At 39.8% G+C, this 16,116-nt stretch overlaps 1 protein-coding gene across 2 annotated transcripts; it reads left to right on the forward strand.

Annotated features, from left to right (window-relative positions):
• The first annotated feature begins 50 nt into the window (after positions 1-50).
• znf106a (zinc finger protein 106a) lies at positions 51-15,076 on the forward strand. 2 transcript variants are annotated; one of them, XM_056767796.1, is made up of 22 exons: positions 51-176; positions 1,325-1,425; positions 1,579-1,640; positions 3,881-4,075; positions 4,736-6,364; positions 6,474-6,867; positions 7,599-7,668; positions 7,955-8,109; positions 8,185-8,245; positions 9,112-9,357; positions 9,436-10,147; positions 10,286-10,329; positions 11,064-11,206; positions 11,308-11,442; positions 11,534-11,650; positions 11,893-12,084; positions 12,166-12,228; positions 12,311-12,430; positions 12,514-12,585; positions 12,714-12,785; positions 13,410-13,556; positions 14,359-15,076. In XM_056767796.1, the coding sequence occupies exons 2-22, from the start codon at positions 1,372-1,374 to the stop codon at positions 14,413-14,415; spliced, it is 4,740 nt and encodes a 1,579-aa protein (XP_056623774.1). In that variant the 5' UTR covers positions 51-176; positions 1,325-1,371; the 3' UTR covers positions 14,416-15,076. The 2 variants fall into 2 exon arrangements, with proteins under 2 accessions (XP_056623774.1, XP_056623775.1); XM_056767797.1 differs by having other exon boundaries at positions 4,739-6,364.
• Positions 15,077-16,116: the final 1,040 nt, after the last annotated feature.

Consider the following 16,116-nt stretch of genomic DNA (forward strand, 5'->3'; position numbering starts at 1 on the left):
TTTGAAAACCGTTAACCGGGGACTTTTACGTCGAAATAATTGCGGCCATTTTTTATACTAAACGATGGTTTCTTCACATTCACGACACATAACGTTGCTAAAAAAAGGTGGAATATAAACAGACGTTGTGTTTTTATGGAAATCTGAAGAAATGCTTCCTCCGCTTGAATTAAGAGGTATCTGCGAAAATTGGATTTTGTTTTTTTACAAGTTTTGTGTCTTATACACGCACATTTCAGTCCGTGAAGTGAATGGATGCAAAGGCACTGTGTGTTAGCCTGGATGCTAAACATCTGCACATGCAGACACCGACAGGCTTACATTATTGTCCAGATTCACTTTGTGATTTAATCATGCGTGTGTATACATATGTCTGACGAATCAGTTTACGCATTATAAGTTTTGTTATATTATCGGCATTCTTCTAAAAGTTGCATTTAGCCAGTGGGCTAACGGACCATTTTCAAAGCACGCTGTGAACAACAAACAGTTGCACACTAATCATTAGACAAGATTAACAGGTTATACTATAATAATAGATGTGAGTAACACAAACCTGATTATTAGCCGTTAGTATGTTTGAGAAAGATATTTGGGGATATTTGGAAGAATTCTTGTAACCAAACAACTCTCGCCCCCCAAAGTAATTTTTCCTACTATGGGAGTCAGTGGGGGGCGAGAGTTGTTTGGTTACAAGCATTCTTCCAAATATCTTTCTCTGTTCATCAGAAAACAGAGAAATTCATACAATTTTGGAACAACTCGAAGGAGAATTAAAAGTTAGGTGTTGACAAATGAGGATAGAATTTTCATTTTTTGGGTAAACTATACCCTTAATGATTGGCGTTAGTAGCAAATTATAAAAATTTGTAAAATATGCCAGGCTCTCCAGCTGCGCTTTCACGAAGAATTCAACATGGATGGGATTCCAGCAGAGTATTTATTTATTCCATGACATTTATTATATAACCTTCAGTGTTAGTTTTCAGAGACATTGTTGTACATAAGGCAAGCCATATTGTGGATATGCCCCTTTGGGAATAAATGCTATCACTTGACCTTAGTGCTGTCCATGTCTTGTGTGTCCTGGCATCCTATAGTAGAGCCAAAAACACTGACCTTTTCACGTGGTGTACTGGAGGTGGAGTTTTATTTCATTCTTTTATTGATTCCATACAATCTCATCTATCTGGAAGAGCATAATAGCTCTTACAGTATAAATATATGAGGTGCAACCGATGATGAATGCTGCACTGATGACATTGACATATTAAATATGATGTTGGTTGATTAATTAATACATTTTTTCTCTTTCTATATGCAGAGCCCTTTTTATTTGTGGTGGCCTGAGACAAAACAACACCATACAACATGGGCAAAGAACAGAAATGCATTCTTTGTGAAACTGTCTACAACTCCAAACCGGTAAACCTGGCTGCTTAAACTAACACCCTCACCCAATCCCTCCGGAATATGATCATTTTAATATTTGTTTGATGAACTATCATTTTGTGCTAAATTAGTTGCAAAATTACTGTAAAAATCCAAGTTGAATCCTCATAGTGTGTGTTTGTGTAGGAGATGGAGGAGCACATGAGAAGTATGTTGCACCATCGGGAACTGGAGAATCTGAAAGGCCGGTAAGAGCCCACATTCCACATCACTGTTCTCTCTATCAAGTTCTTATGTAACTTGTGTTAAACTTTTAGAGATCTCTGTTCTATACATAAATCTGACTTGGTGAAGATATGTAAACAAGTGTGTACTTGTTTCTCTAGCTTACACATTCCAATGTGTTTGCAAGCACACGTAACAAAACAACTGTTTACTTAGAGTTTCTCCACCCTTTATTTGTCTAGTGAAATAAAGACAAGCTTTAAATGCTTGTGGTTGAATATTATTGTAAGATTTAGTACGGCAGGTGCACAAGTATGTATTATTATATTGACCTGATCGAAATACTTACATGGAAAAAACAAGTCTAGCTGTTTTTTTCATGTTATTATAAAAGAGAGTTACTTACAGTGTCATTGTTGAGGTTTTTTTAACAGTATGGAGGGTTCACAAAGTAATAGAAAAGATTTCAAAAGTGTGATTCTGTACTGACCTGTAACTGCAGTAAGTTATAATATACAGACATTTTTCCAGTCATGTGTATAATTGTTTCAAATCCATCCCAGAACTAAGTTGTTTTAAAAAAACCTTTAAGCTGTGATCAAAAATTGTTGTAATTATTGTTAGGTCATTGAATTTATTTGTAAAAAAAAAACTTTGAGAACCCTGAATAGAGTTAGGCCAATACATGTGTACTGTCAGGCACGTGTCTCCTCTGGTCAGTGGTTGGATGAACCGAGGCAGCTGCCATAACTTTGGAGTATATATAGGAACATTGGAAACAACTGGGAGAGCTGACAAATGACAACTGGTTCTCTCATCTGACAATAATGTAGAACTATGAGCCTGGAATGTGAAAAGTGAGAATAAGTTCATAGAGGTAGTGTATTGAAATCTGAATTGTAAAAGATGCAAACACAATTTTTGCAACATTTTAACCAGCTGCATAGTGATTTTTGTAGGATAAATGTTACACCAATATTATCGCAATATCTAGTAATACTGCAATACCGCAGTATAAAAAAAAATGATGCTATTAATCAAATTCATATTTAATTTAGTTTATTTCGTTTTTTGTATTTTATTTGAACAGTGAATCACTCAAAATACAAATGATCAAAGTTAGCGAAAGAGTTTGTAACTATTGTGACTCTTATTGCAAAATGTAAATGGTTGGTTAACAGTTAACAGTATTGTAATATCTGTAGAATTAAAGGGACAGTTCACCCAAATATGAAAATTCTGTCATCATTCTGTCATCATTTACCCCATTGACTACCATAGAAGAAAAAATTACAATGGTAGTCAAAAGTGCCCCAGAACTGTTTGCTGTCCTACATCTTTCAAAATATCTTCTTTGTGTTCAACAGAACAAAATCAATTTTAAAGTAATTTTCCTACTATGGTAGTCAATGGGGTCCAAGAAATGTTTGGTTTTAAGCATTCTGCCAAATATCTTTCTCTTTGTTCATCAGAACAAATGAATTACAACAGGGTTGGAACAACTCAAAGGTGAGGAAATGAAGACTGAATTTGAATTTTTGGGCAAACTATCCCTTTAACCATGATATCGATGCTCACGGTTTTTAGTATCACGGTTATGACCGCTTTATTGCGACACCCCTAATTCAAATACCTGAATCGCATTTCACTAATGGAAGCCACATAAACAGGGCCTGCATTTTACTTAAAAAATAATAAGTTCAAAGTCTGCTGAGTGGAAAATGGCAAGATGCCATGACACCATTTTTCGTGGGACAGACCAGGTGCCAAGTGCAACTATCTATATATCACATCACGAGTTTGGCACTAAAGAGAGCCACTTGAGCCGGCAACTGTAAGCATCTTGAGTTACAACCTGAAAAGTCCCGCCCCTGCTGCAGTCCTAAAGCGCAGAGTAGGGAGAAAGGGTGGGGGAATCCAATAGCTCTCCCAACCCTTGTCTCAGAGCACAGCGGACTCCATCATGACAGCGTGCTAGGGCTCAGCTACTGCTGAGAGGGTGCTCACCCCTCTGAGCTTATACCTTAAAATCGTATGCTCTACCAGTGCCGCCTCCTCTCGCCCGGTCTTACTGGACCTCTTCAAACAGACGACAAGATCAGGAAGATTTTTTCCCTATTCCCTAACTTTTAACTTTTAACTTTTATTTTGAAAAGTCAGTTTACCTCCTGATCTCCTACAAGGGCAGCTAAAAGCCACTCTCAAAAGCAGTAGCCATGCCTGTGGGGAGTATTAAGCAGCCTTTGTCCCCCTCCGTTCCCAGGGACTGTGGACATGAGTGTCGGGTCTGCGGCATTATGGTGGTGAGCCTGACTGACTACGCTAGTCACATCTCCAGCCCCGTACATAAACAGCGTATTGAAGATCAGAAGCGCCAGCCCTTGAACGAAGACAAAAACGAAGAATACTTTGATAAGGACTTTGTGCAGCTCATTGAGAAACGCAGGGAAATTATAAGGTTAGTGTTTATTCTGTATGTTTTTAGAGATCAGATTTTTTGCTAAAGACACAGTTTGTCCAAAGCTTGTAATTTAGAGTTTTTTTGTTGGTCCTCTGTTTGTTTCCACAACACCTGCAGTACTATATTAAACGTCCTGCAAACAGGTCTGACACTTGAGAGTAAATCGCATGAGCCCTAAAACAGACATGACTGCACACTTGGACCCTCACACTCATGGATACATACTACACCATTGCCTTCATGCTAACCCACCCTTAAACAGTATGAGCAGATTGTCTTTAAATAGTCCCACCACTACAACTATTTTTATTCACCATGCTGCTTAAGTGAACGTTAAACATTCGCTAATGGCACAAACCCTTTATGTTGCTCTGTTGGTTCATTGTTTTAAATAAGTCTAATATTAAGGTGTTCTTTGGAACTAGTGCACTATTTTCTATGGATGACATCAAGATATTCTGTAAGTAAATGCTTTTAGAGATATGGTGGGGAATGGCACATGATCTGAAGCTGTCATCATCAGCAGCTGTCATCCTGTCACATACCAGACTTTATCCCACCATATGTGACCCCCTTCCACTTTACACAGTGTTAGTCCAACTTGGACTGTGTGAACCTTATTTTGTTTGGTAAATTGTCATGAATTATTATGTTTAGAAGAGAAGAGGCTGCTGCAAAGCTGGCTAAAGAGCAACAAGAGGACATGAGGAGATGGCGTGAGGTACAGTCTCATTGGCAGGGGCCAAGGCCTTTAATGTACCAGCAATATGGCTCTTGGGACCGACCCTTCCATAACTACAACCAGCTCCCTAAAAGAGGCAAAGCCTCCAATTGGCAGAATTTAAGTTTTCAATCCCCCGACCGTAGCAAGTGGCCTAACCCTAACCGACAGATCAGATGCGCAACATGGCATGCTGAAGGACCTCCCGACATGCAGAGATGGGGATCAATGGATCAACAAGGAGGACATTTGCATAACCAAGGAAACTTTTGGGGTGATAGACAAGGTGGCTATGGCGTGTGCCCTCCACAGCAGAGAAATAAGCCTCACTGGAATAATGGTCAGTATAAGCATACTTGGCAGGGACAACATGCGCCACATAAGTTTTTTAATTCTCCTTCAAGAGAGCAGCAAAGAACATTCAAAATCTTTGAGGGTCAGACAAATAGTCAACAGAATCCAGAAGAACTTAGCGGAGAACATGATCTCGCCAAAGCTAAGTGTCAGAAGACAGAGAAGGTTAACCGATGGACACCATATCCACCAGCTAAAGTTGCAGATCCTTTATCTCAACCTAACCCTCCATCTCAACCTAATCCTGCATCAAGCTCAGAGAAGTCAGATGTGGAATCTATTAAAAACTGTTGTCCCAACAAGCAAGCTGAAAGTGGGGCATCTTCGACACATAGTTCAAAGAGTAATCTCGTGCAAGATAGAAGTCAAGACTCTAAATATTCCCATTCAAGCTCAGAGTTCTCACAACATACAGCTTTGAATGCAGAGAAAGAGCATATCCTGTCAGACATGTTGCGAAAAGCCAAGGAGACCTTGCTGAATCGAAAGAGCTCTGTTGACTCATCTGGCCCAGAAAACTGCCTCAAGGGAACAAAGACAGCACCTCAGATTAAAGAACCCCAGCAGGTCGAGAGTTTAGATCAAAACAAGAATAAAAAGATTTATGAAAGAAAGAAGAAACTAAACAAGCAGATGACACGAGAACAACCAGCTTTTGTTAAGCATAGTAGCATTAACAAAGACGCCAAGCTGACCAATTCAGAGACTTTGGGCGAAATTGGCAAAATATCGCTTCCATCTCTGCAGTCATTGCAAGTTAGTACCTCAACTATGGACCATGAAGATGAGGAGGAGTGTGGTGAAAGAGAAGTAAATCCTCACCTACCAGTCCAAGATCAAGTCATGGACATGGCAGATGAAGGTTTGTGCTCATCCGCTGAAGGGGTTGGGAGCAACCCATCCCAACCAACAGAAGATGGTTTGGTGCCCTCTTTAAGTAAGCTTGCCTTGCCTGCATGTTTGAAACGAGATCTGACCCGCCATATGGGCACCAAAAGCAAAGCAACAGGTCATGAACCCAACTTGAATAATGCCAGACGGATTAGGAATGTGAGTGACACGCGGAAGAACGAGTCTGAGAAGGACTCCGGACTCAAGCCCACCTTGCAGCAGCTCATTCGCTCCTCTTCCTTTAGTAGAAATGTCAACTGGGACCAGGTATACCAGGAAGTCAATCGTAAGAAGCAAGAGCAAGGCAAGGGCTTACCAAGGTACTGCTTGAGTTCTTTTCTTTTTTCTTTCATGAATTCAATATTCTAGAGTACAGTGTCAGTTGTTTCATTCATACCTTAATGTCATGTTTATCCTCAATACTTTCAGATTTGGTATAGAAATGGTGCCTTGTGAACCTGAAGGTCTGAACCAAATGGATGAAAATGATGTCCCTCTTTGTGAGGGCTTTCATTGGGAATCTGTGTTTGATATTAGTCAAGTTTCCGTGCCTTCCCGCAAACGTAGCTTGTCTGAAAGCAGCATGGTAAAAAATGGAGCTTCCGACACCAACTCCCTCCTCAAAGCTGTGGATCCATTAAGAGACACTCCGGTTAGTGGTCCTTCACAGCAGTTGGAAAGAGAAGCGAAAGATCATTTGAAGAATAAGGGCTTGAAAGGGCCCCCTCAGGGTTCTGAGGACATTGAAGTAGACATATTTTGTACTTCAGAGAATGAGCTAAATGACACACAAGAAGTTGGAAAGAAACGAAGAGCACCAGGGGTAAGCTTTATTACGTAACACTGTTTTGTTTTGGCCAGTTTCAGAAACACAATGGCTTTCCAAGCCAAGTGAGGAGCCTTGCTTTCCTACTATACAGTTAGCTACATTTTAAGGCATCATGTTAAAGGCAATGGAAAAGAAAGTAGCACTTGTTAAAAGGATAGTTTAACCCAGCGGTTCTCAAACTTTTTTGTTGTAAGGTCCCCCTTGTGTGGATCGCAATGCTTTGTGATCCCCCAAATAAAGACTTATGATCTTAAACTTAGAATCTTTATTAAACAAAAGATGGTTTAAATTCTACAATGCTGGAACATCTATTCTTTTAGTTGGTGGTAATATTTTCAGATGTTTGATTACACCAAATTTCCAAATTTCATAAAATGCCACAAAAACTGTGGCCCACGAGACCCATCTTGGGGGTCCCCAGGGGGCCATGGCACCCAGTTTGAGAACCACTGGTTCAACCTAATTTTAATTATAATTTACTCCACCTCATTACAACCTGTATGACTTGATTTATTCTGCAGAACAGAATAAATATTGAAAGATATTTTGAGGAACTTTGGTTGATTTCCAATCTGTGGACAGAATAACCATTGAGACATTTCTCAAAATATCTTCCTTTGTGTTCCTCAAAAGAAAATCAAAAAGGTTTTGAAGGACATGATGGTAAATAAATGATGACCGAACAGATCTGTCTTTTTTCTCATCTGCCATTGTCTCTTTATTAGGATGTTTTGTCTACAGAGATTCCAATTGAAGACAGAAAAAATAAGAGACAAAAAATCAAGGTTAAAAAAGGTAAGAAATATGCTTTTTTCCAACAAAACTATTGTGTCTGGTTTTTACTGTGTCAGCCTGACTCAGTACCGCGTACCTTGCAGCTCCTTAACCCAGAATGCTTTGTAAACCCCCCATGTGATAAGTTTTGATATAATATCCATAGTAGCTTACCGTGTATTGTCATTGTGAATGGTGTGGACAAAAACGTAATAAAATGGAAGACAATGTCATGTTCCAGCCCTAAACGCGACGACACAGTTTCCTTATGTTGCATATTTTAATGTGTCTGTGTTTTGATGTACAGAATGCTCTCCAGTGGATCAGTTGTTGGTTATATCTCTACGTGAGGAGGAGCTTAATACCTCTCTTCAGACAGTTGATAACAGCCTCATTGAGGCACGTGCTGCCCTTCAAGCGGCCTATGTGGAAGTACAACGCCTGCTTATGTTGAAACAACAAGTAAGACCCTATTACCAAGTACCCCAGTTAGTGCCACTTTCTTGTTTGATTTTAAACTCATTTGTTTATCTACAGGTAACTACAGAGATGAACACCTTGAGAACCAAACGAATTGAAATTCTACAAGGGATGCAAGGTACTATAATCAGAAAGTGGACGTCATTAGAAATATTTGATATTTTCTCTTTAAGGCCGTACTCGCTTATATCCCGGTTGCTCTCAACTGTGCCCGAGTGCAATTGTCCCCCCTTCCCACTCCCCCGCTGGCCTGCGCTCATATTGCTCTTTACCATCCACACCCGGGCACGCTTTCATCATTACGCTGCGTCTGCTTCGAAGTAAACGTAAACAAAGCAATCCCTCTCAGCACAAGGGAATCCATAGCAATGTTCAGTTTGGGTTTTATTAGAGGTGTTTAATCTCTGCACGGACTGCTTAAGTGATGTCATTGTCACACGAGAACGATACGAGAGAAAACAGCTCATAATGCTTTTAAATTACCCTCACGTACTTCATTATCATAAACCTGATTGTACACATAGAGTTGCAAATTAGGTTTGAAAAAACCTAATATCAGGAGTAGTTTTGGCCGCAGCGACACGCGCCTGCAGGTGTAGTGTGCTGTGTGTCAGATGTTTTTTACGGTGACAACTGAATCTTGGGGAGAAATTGACGGTTACTTCATTTACGTCATGCTTTCAAGTACATGTCCGGCGCGATTTGCCCTCCCACTGCCCCCTTTCCAAACCAAACCGCACTCCAGCCCACCACTTCCAACCAGGCCAAAGCGCAGTAAGTGAACCGTGACCGAGCGTGGTTGCGAGCACTCACAATAGTCAATCGAACCAGGCTTCAGGGATCAAACATGCCGAGCGCATCAATTGAGACAATTCGGGTAGGCCCTAAGAGAATGGATTCTCACAGCCTATAATGGCCAAGAAGTTTAGTCTTATATATATTTTTTTACTTTTATTTAATATTAAATAAACCATACTCTTTCAGGTGAATTTGATGTGCCAGAGAGAAAAAAGGATGAGACCGTGACCCCTTCATCAGCCCCAATTTCACAGATCAACGTCTCTCACCCAACTGCACCTGCCCACTCAATCTCTCCCTCCACAACCACCCCACCTCCTGTTGCCATCAAACAGGAGCCCATCTCTCCCTCCAACTGCCCCTCTGAGCGCGACCTTCCAGGTCCTCATAGGACCACACCTGTGCAAACAGAGTATGCAGCATGTCAGACAGGTAAGTTCCCATCATTTGATACAGCTCAGAAGTAGTCATCGCAAGCAGTATTTAAAAATATCTTGTCATTTTACACAGATGCCAGCTTCAAGTTCAGCAAGAGAAAAGACACATCACAAGAAAGCACAAGCATGTCTTTTACCGGAGCGCCCTCAGATCACAGACTGGAGCCGTCGCCCCCGCCACAAACAGAAAGTCATCAGAGTGCTCAAGAGGGCTTAGCCAACACTCCATCTCCGCTCATTTCTGTAAAGCTCGCCCCCAAACTGCAGTCTCCCTTCATCCACCCAGAGCCCAGTCCTGTGAAACGTGTTCGGAAGCTGAAGAAGAGAAAATGTCTCAAAAAGGCAATGGGAGATGAGCAGCCTCAGATCAGCGACTCTGAGTTAGAGCAGCCCATCTCACGACCCCTTCGAAAGCTCCGACCTCAACGGCGATCCAATGGCACCAGTGCCTCAACTTACACAGCCCAAGAGAAAGACATTAACATCAAGATGCTGGCTTTAAAAGCGGACACAGTGGAAACGGAGTTAGTGTCACAACCAATTAAAGTCGGACATGACTCCGATTCATCTGAACTAGAGATGGTGGAGCTTCCCCCACAAGTGCCCAACGACTTTGTCAATCTGGATACTTCAGACTCAGATGAGATGCCTGAAAAGAAAACCAAAGAGTCAGTCACAGCAGGCACAGTTGAGCACGCAACAACAGAACCCCATAATCTTGCCTGCGATGAGGTCACTTCCACCAGTGAAATAGGCAGTAGCAGTATCGTCAAGGCTTGTGAAAGGTAAAACTCATTCTGTTCAATTTATTAAGGAGTAGTGGGTTAATAAATGTCTTCTGAAGCGAAATGATGGGGGGAGAAAAATGTTGGGAATGTTGGGAAGTTTATTAGTATTTAAATGCTTCTTGTTTTTTCTCCCAGTGAAATGAAATCATCCTCCACAATGGAATCCAAGGTGCCTTCAGGTATGTGACATTATATTTAGTAATTTAGCAGACGCTTTTATCCAAAGCCACTTACAGAAAATTCAGGAAGCAATAAGTGATCGGTCCTACAGGAGCAATAATACAAAAGGTGCCAATACAAAGTTACTAGTTTCAGCAAAACCTAGACCAATACCTGTTAAGAGAAGGAGAGAGTGTTTTTTTATCTGTCAAGTATTCACAGGAGAGATGGGTTTTAAGTTGTTTTTTGAATGTTGTGAGAGATGTGGTTGAACAGACTGAGTTAGGAAGAATGTTCCACCAGGAAGGAGCTGTGAAGGGGAATGAGAGGTTAAACCATTTTGTTTGAAACAGTTAGTCATTTTGTGACCATATGAGGCATCTTTTTTACGTGTCAACATTTCTTTTAATGTGTATGTGACAAAAATAGTTCATAAAGTCCCCAACTTGCTTTTTAAGGGCAAGGTATTCTTAGTGCCTGTTCATGTCTGGCAAGACACCCTTAACCTAAGGAATGAGCCAACTTGTATACAAAGTCATGCCAATAGTTCTTTCATTGGGAACTCCATTAGTTAATAAAAAAAAATTGATTGGCCCTTGCACATGTCGACTCGCACAAATTTGATGTCAGAATGTAATGGCTTTATTTGTGTTCAAAATGATGTGCATGGTGTATATTTTTATGTTGTGTGTTGTTACGTAACATCACATTCGTCACACTGAATTAACTGGTATGTATATGTGTGGGTTCACAGATGTGTCAGATCCAGGCGAGGAGGATATGCCCACAGAAGGCAAGTTTGAAGGCCACCAGGAGGCAGTGAATGCTATGCAGATCCATAACGGACTGCTGTTCACTTGCTCAGGGGACCGCACCATACGCGCCTTCAACTTGGTGGTCAGTCCCTCTTTTTGTCATCGATCATGTGACTCAAAAACAGAATCCCGAAGGCGACCTCATTTATAATTTCATCATTATTATTATTATTCACGTTGCAGAGTCGTGAGTGTGTGTCTGTATTTGAGGGTCACAGCAGTAAGGTGAACTGCCTGGTGGTGTCGTCCGGATGTGGCATGCAGCAGCGCCTGTACTCTGGATCGAGTGATCAGACCATCCGCTGTTACAGCCTCAAGGTAATGATGCGTCTGCTCTCTATCATCTTTATGGGTTAAACCCAATTGTTTCTTTACTGTAAAATGACACCCTCTGTTTTGTCCCCTCTAGACAACAGCATGTGTGGAACAGATGTGTCTCCCAGATCGAGTGCTCTGTCTTCATATCCGATGGAAGATTCTCTACGCCGGTCTGGCGAACGGCACTGTTGTGTCATTTAGTCTCAGGGTAGGAATTATTTATTTATTCACTCATACGCTGTTCATAACCTGTTTATGACTGCTGTGGAACACGAAAAAATATATTTTGAGAAATGTCTCAGTGGCTTTTTATACAATGGAAGTCAATGGGGGTCAGTGTTGTTTGGTTACCAACATTCTTTAAAATATTTGCTTCTGTGTTCTGCAAAAGAAAGAAAGTTATACAGGTTTGAAACAGGTCATAATTTACATGTCCCATGTCACCTGTAGAACAATAAGCAGTTGGACATTTTTGAGTGTCATGGCCCGCGTGCTGTGAGTTGCCTGGCGACAGCTCAGGAGGGGGCTCGCCGTGTGCTGCTAGTCGGCTCCTATGATACCACCATCAGCGTTCGGGATGCTAAGAATGGCCTACTGCTGCGTACTCTAGAGGGTCACACCAAAACCGTGCTCTGCATGAAGGTATGTGCCTAATCTGATTACGATCATAAACAAAATTCTGAGTTAGAAAACACTCAGCTGTACTTTGTGTCATTTCTGTAGGTGGTCAATGATTTGGTGTTCAGTGGCTCAAGTGACCAGTCTGTGCATGCACATAATATACATGTAAGTACCTCATTCCTCTCCTGTATGTGACTCAGAAGTCGAAATTATGTGTCGTGATTCCTGTGTGCGTCTGTCAACCCAGACTGGAGAACTGGTGAGGATCTATAAGGGTCACAGTCATGCCGTCACTGTGGTGGCCATTTTGGGAAAAGTCATGGTCACTGCATGCTTGGACAAGCTGGTCCGTGTGTATGAACTCCAGGTACGAATTGTATTTGTTTGAAGATTAGCTATCTCAGAATTTATTATAAAGTTTTGATACTGACTAATCATCTTTGGTTTTAGTCTCATGACAGACTTCAGGTATATGGTGGACACTCAGACATGGTGATGTGTATGGTCATCCACAAAAGCATGGTGAGTACATCAAAGGTTCCTTCTGTACCCCTAGTCATAATACCTTTATTGTTCTGTGCAAGCATTTGTCATTTCTCATGTATTATAAACAGTCATCGGATTTATTGATGCTGTGTTTTATGTTGTAGATCTACACAGGTTGCTATGATGGAAGCGTGCAAGCTGTCAGATTGAACCTTATCCAAAATTACCGATGCTGGGTAAGACTGTGATATACGCTAAATATTCTGTTAGTTATAAATTAAATAAATTAAATAAAAAAGTGCAGTTATATATCGGCCACTAAGATACATCTTTTGACATTTATTTGTTATTTTTATTTTACACCTGTTTTAATTTGATATAGATTTTGTAGCCATTTTTTGCTAGTACTTTTCTTTTGCCTGGACTTTGCTTCCCTGTATTTAGTGTAAAGCTGCATTGATACAATGCAATATTGTTTAAGAAAAAATTGCTGTTAATTTCTAGGCTGGTTTTTGATCAATTTAAAACCATCATATATTGATTTTAGCGTGAAAGAGGCTGATATAACAAACCAATAGTTTAGTTGACTGCGTGAAGGCAGGAATATATAGTGCTCCGTAAAAATGAGTCAAATGTGAGTTCATGTTGTAAATAATACATATTTGCCAGCAAAAACCTCTCAGCGTTGTCATATTGTGTTGTATGATGTTAAACTTAGTGCCTCTCTTATATGTTGGCCAGTTGAATGTTGTTGTCAGTCAAACTGATTTTATGGTGCAGCAATACATGACAAATGTTAATATTAAAATAGAAATCCAATCTGTGCATCCTTGGTAATAAATCTGTTTCATTAATTGTAGTGGCACGGCTGTACGTTAATCTTTGGTGTGATGGAGCACCTGAAGCAGCACTTGCTGAACGACCACTCAAACCCAGCACAGCAGACGTTTAAATGCCGCTGGAAAAACTGCGACTCCTTCTTCAACACCCGCAATGGCTCCAGACAGGTACAGCAGCAACATTTATTGCTTATCGAGATAAGGCAGGGCACAAATATTCGAGCTCCTAGGTTGTAAGTTGTGACAGTTCCTTTAGAACTTTGTGATTGGCCCAACAAAATTCTTACATAAGCATCATTGTATGTGCTCAAACTGCTGTTTGAACCTCATGTGCTTAAACCGATAATATTAATGTTGGGCTTATAAACGGTATTGAAACAAAATTTATCAGAGCAAAATTTGAAAACATGTTAAGACGTTCTGTTGAAACAAATTGTAAATTCGTGGTATAGGCTAAAAGTTTGTATGGAAGGATCTAATATCACTTTATCAGTCTAAGTTATTATGTTACATTTTTGGAATATAATGTTTTGAAAATTATTATTATTATTAATAGTGCTGAAACGGATTGCGGTTGGTCTTTACCGATCGTGCTTTACGGTTCGGAACGCATGTGAGCCGCAGATAAACTAAGTTTATTAATAATAGAGTAAAAGATAGTTTTAGCGTGCACTCTCTCTGTATCTGGACAAGGAAAAATAAGCAAAAACAAATTGTTATCATAAAAAATCCTTGATGAGCATTTAAATTAGCTTATCCAAAAAATTCCCATCGGTGAACCAAAATCAGGAAAATTATTTTTCCTCCGAAAAATAGTTTTGTGATCCATTGCACCAATAAATATTAATCATGATGACGTCCTTATTATAACACTAGCAATCCATAACTTTTAACTCTGTATGGATATATAGGTAATGGATTTTAGCTTTAAACTGCAGTTATATTATTAACATGAATCTTGTCTTTGTAGGCAGTGCATTCCCACATGGAAAAGCATGCAGAGGAAAACAGTCAAATGGATCCATGAAGGGCTGAGGAAGTACGCATCACATATCTTATCTCCACTTTTCCCATATTGGGAATATCTCATCCAGCCCTCACCAGAGGAGCCCTTTTCATGGGCATATTTTCATATGAGCCATAAGATACCAACAACTCCCACATAGACGAGAGACAATAGAAACTATGACAGCGTTAATGACAATTGAAATAATTATGACTTGATTTTAATCTCAAAGATATTTGGAAAAAAGAAAATGCTGTCTATGTGGTTTTGATTTGTTGGTATTCTGATGAGAGGAAAATCTTTTACCTTTGTATCTACTCAACTTCTGTCTATTAGAAGTGCAGAGTATGTCGGATTCTTTTATACTGACGTGGCATTGCTCTGATACTGCACAGGGTTTATATCTCTAGTATCAGACAGAAGACTCTCATCTGATCATACATTGTATTGTCAGCTCTGAGATTTACTGACCAAATAAAGACAAAAAATAACATTAAGAGAAACGTTTGGATACCAGGATTGTACATCAGAAGAGTTGCTGCAGCTCCCTCGCAGCACACATGTAGCTCACTTTCGTGTGTCCGTGTTGTATACGTTTGGAGTGTTTTAAGAATTCCTAATACTGCCAGATTTAAGGTGTGTAACATCAAGCTTTTATAAAGGCCACCCTTTCTTAAGTGGATTTGTCTCCAAAATAATGTGAAATCATATCACTAATAAAAATCAATTGTCAAATGTCATGTCAATATATTTGCCAAATACTAAAGCCAATTTAGTCAAAGTGAGTCTGGTGGGTGTTTATATTTTATTTTAACGTTCACTTAAATGAGATCTGCCTGAGAATTGTTTTTCTTTTCAAAAGTTTTTTTTTGTTTTCTGTGTGGTTGCTCCCTAAAAGTGAAGCAAAGTTAGAAGATACAGGCGTGCAGTGACTCTTAAGATTGCATCTGAAATGTGTTTGCTGTGAGGGACTGAAATGACACAGTTGGCGTGTAAGCCTTTAGGAACATGAACGTGTTTTATGGGTCAGTGTTCATTAACACATTTATTTTTTTCTTTTGTTCAGTGTAGTAATGGAGTGGGTTTATTAGTATTTTTTTCTTTACAGCAGAGAGTATTTGTAAGAGTTTTATTTTTGCATTGAAGGGATTTGTAGTTTTATGAAAGTACATGAGAGCAGAGTTCACTTCAATCTCCAGATGTATTTGCCATGTATGAAAGTTGCAGGGCAGATAAATGTGGAAGGTATTTTTATCTAGGAGTGTTTCACCTATCATGACATGATGTTTTCAGGCCCTATTAACAGCACAGACGGTCAAAAAATGGTCTAACTGCAATATTGAGGTAATGTCATTTTGTAACTTTTTGACGGCATAGAGCAACAATATCTGCTGTCATTGCAAATCATGAGATCTCTTTTCTGGAGTACTTCTGAAGTGTATTTTTGACAATGATTTTTTTGTCACGTGATTGTTTTTCCCCATCATAACCTTTGAACTCGGTTCTTTTGCTATAACTGTGTTGCCGAGGAGAGAATGCAGCCAACATCTTACCTGGTATTCCTAGTTTCTCACACGTGTACCTTTGTAACTGTTTATATATAAAATATATACAGTATTTTCTTAAGCAAAAAGTTCCTGTTTTCATTCCTGTAATCTGAATTTTTAGTTAATGGGGTTTGTCAAATACTACAACCAACATCTGGGTTCAAAGCTAGCTTTT

This window comes from Triplophysa dalaica, chromosome 15 (genome assembly GCF_015846415.1).
Source record: "Triplophysa dalaica isolate WHDGS20190420 chromosome 15, ASM1584641v1, whole genome shotgun sequence".
Classification (NCBI taxonomy): domain Eukaryota; kingdom Metazoa; phylum Chordata; class Actinopteri; order Cypriniformes; family Nemacheilidae; genus Triplophysa; species Triplophysa dalaica.

What these genes read in the sequence shown, in the direction of transcription:
- znf106a (XM_056767796.1), top strand. Translation starts at nt 1,372, where the DNA reads ATGGGCAAAGAACAGAAATGCATTCTTTGTGAAACTGTCTACAACTCC. An exon ending in CTGGAGAATCTGAAAGGCCG is followed by an intron (nt 1,641 to 3,880) that starts GTAAGAGCCCAC and finishes CTCCGTTCCCAG; the next exon opens with GGACTGTGGACATGAGTGTC. An exon ending in GTATGCAGCATGTCAGACAG is followed by an intron (nt 9,358 to 9,435) that starts GTAAGTTCCCAT and finishes CATTTTACACAG; the next exon opens with ATGCCAGCTTCAAGTTCAGC.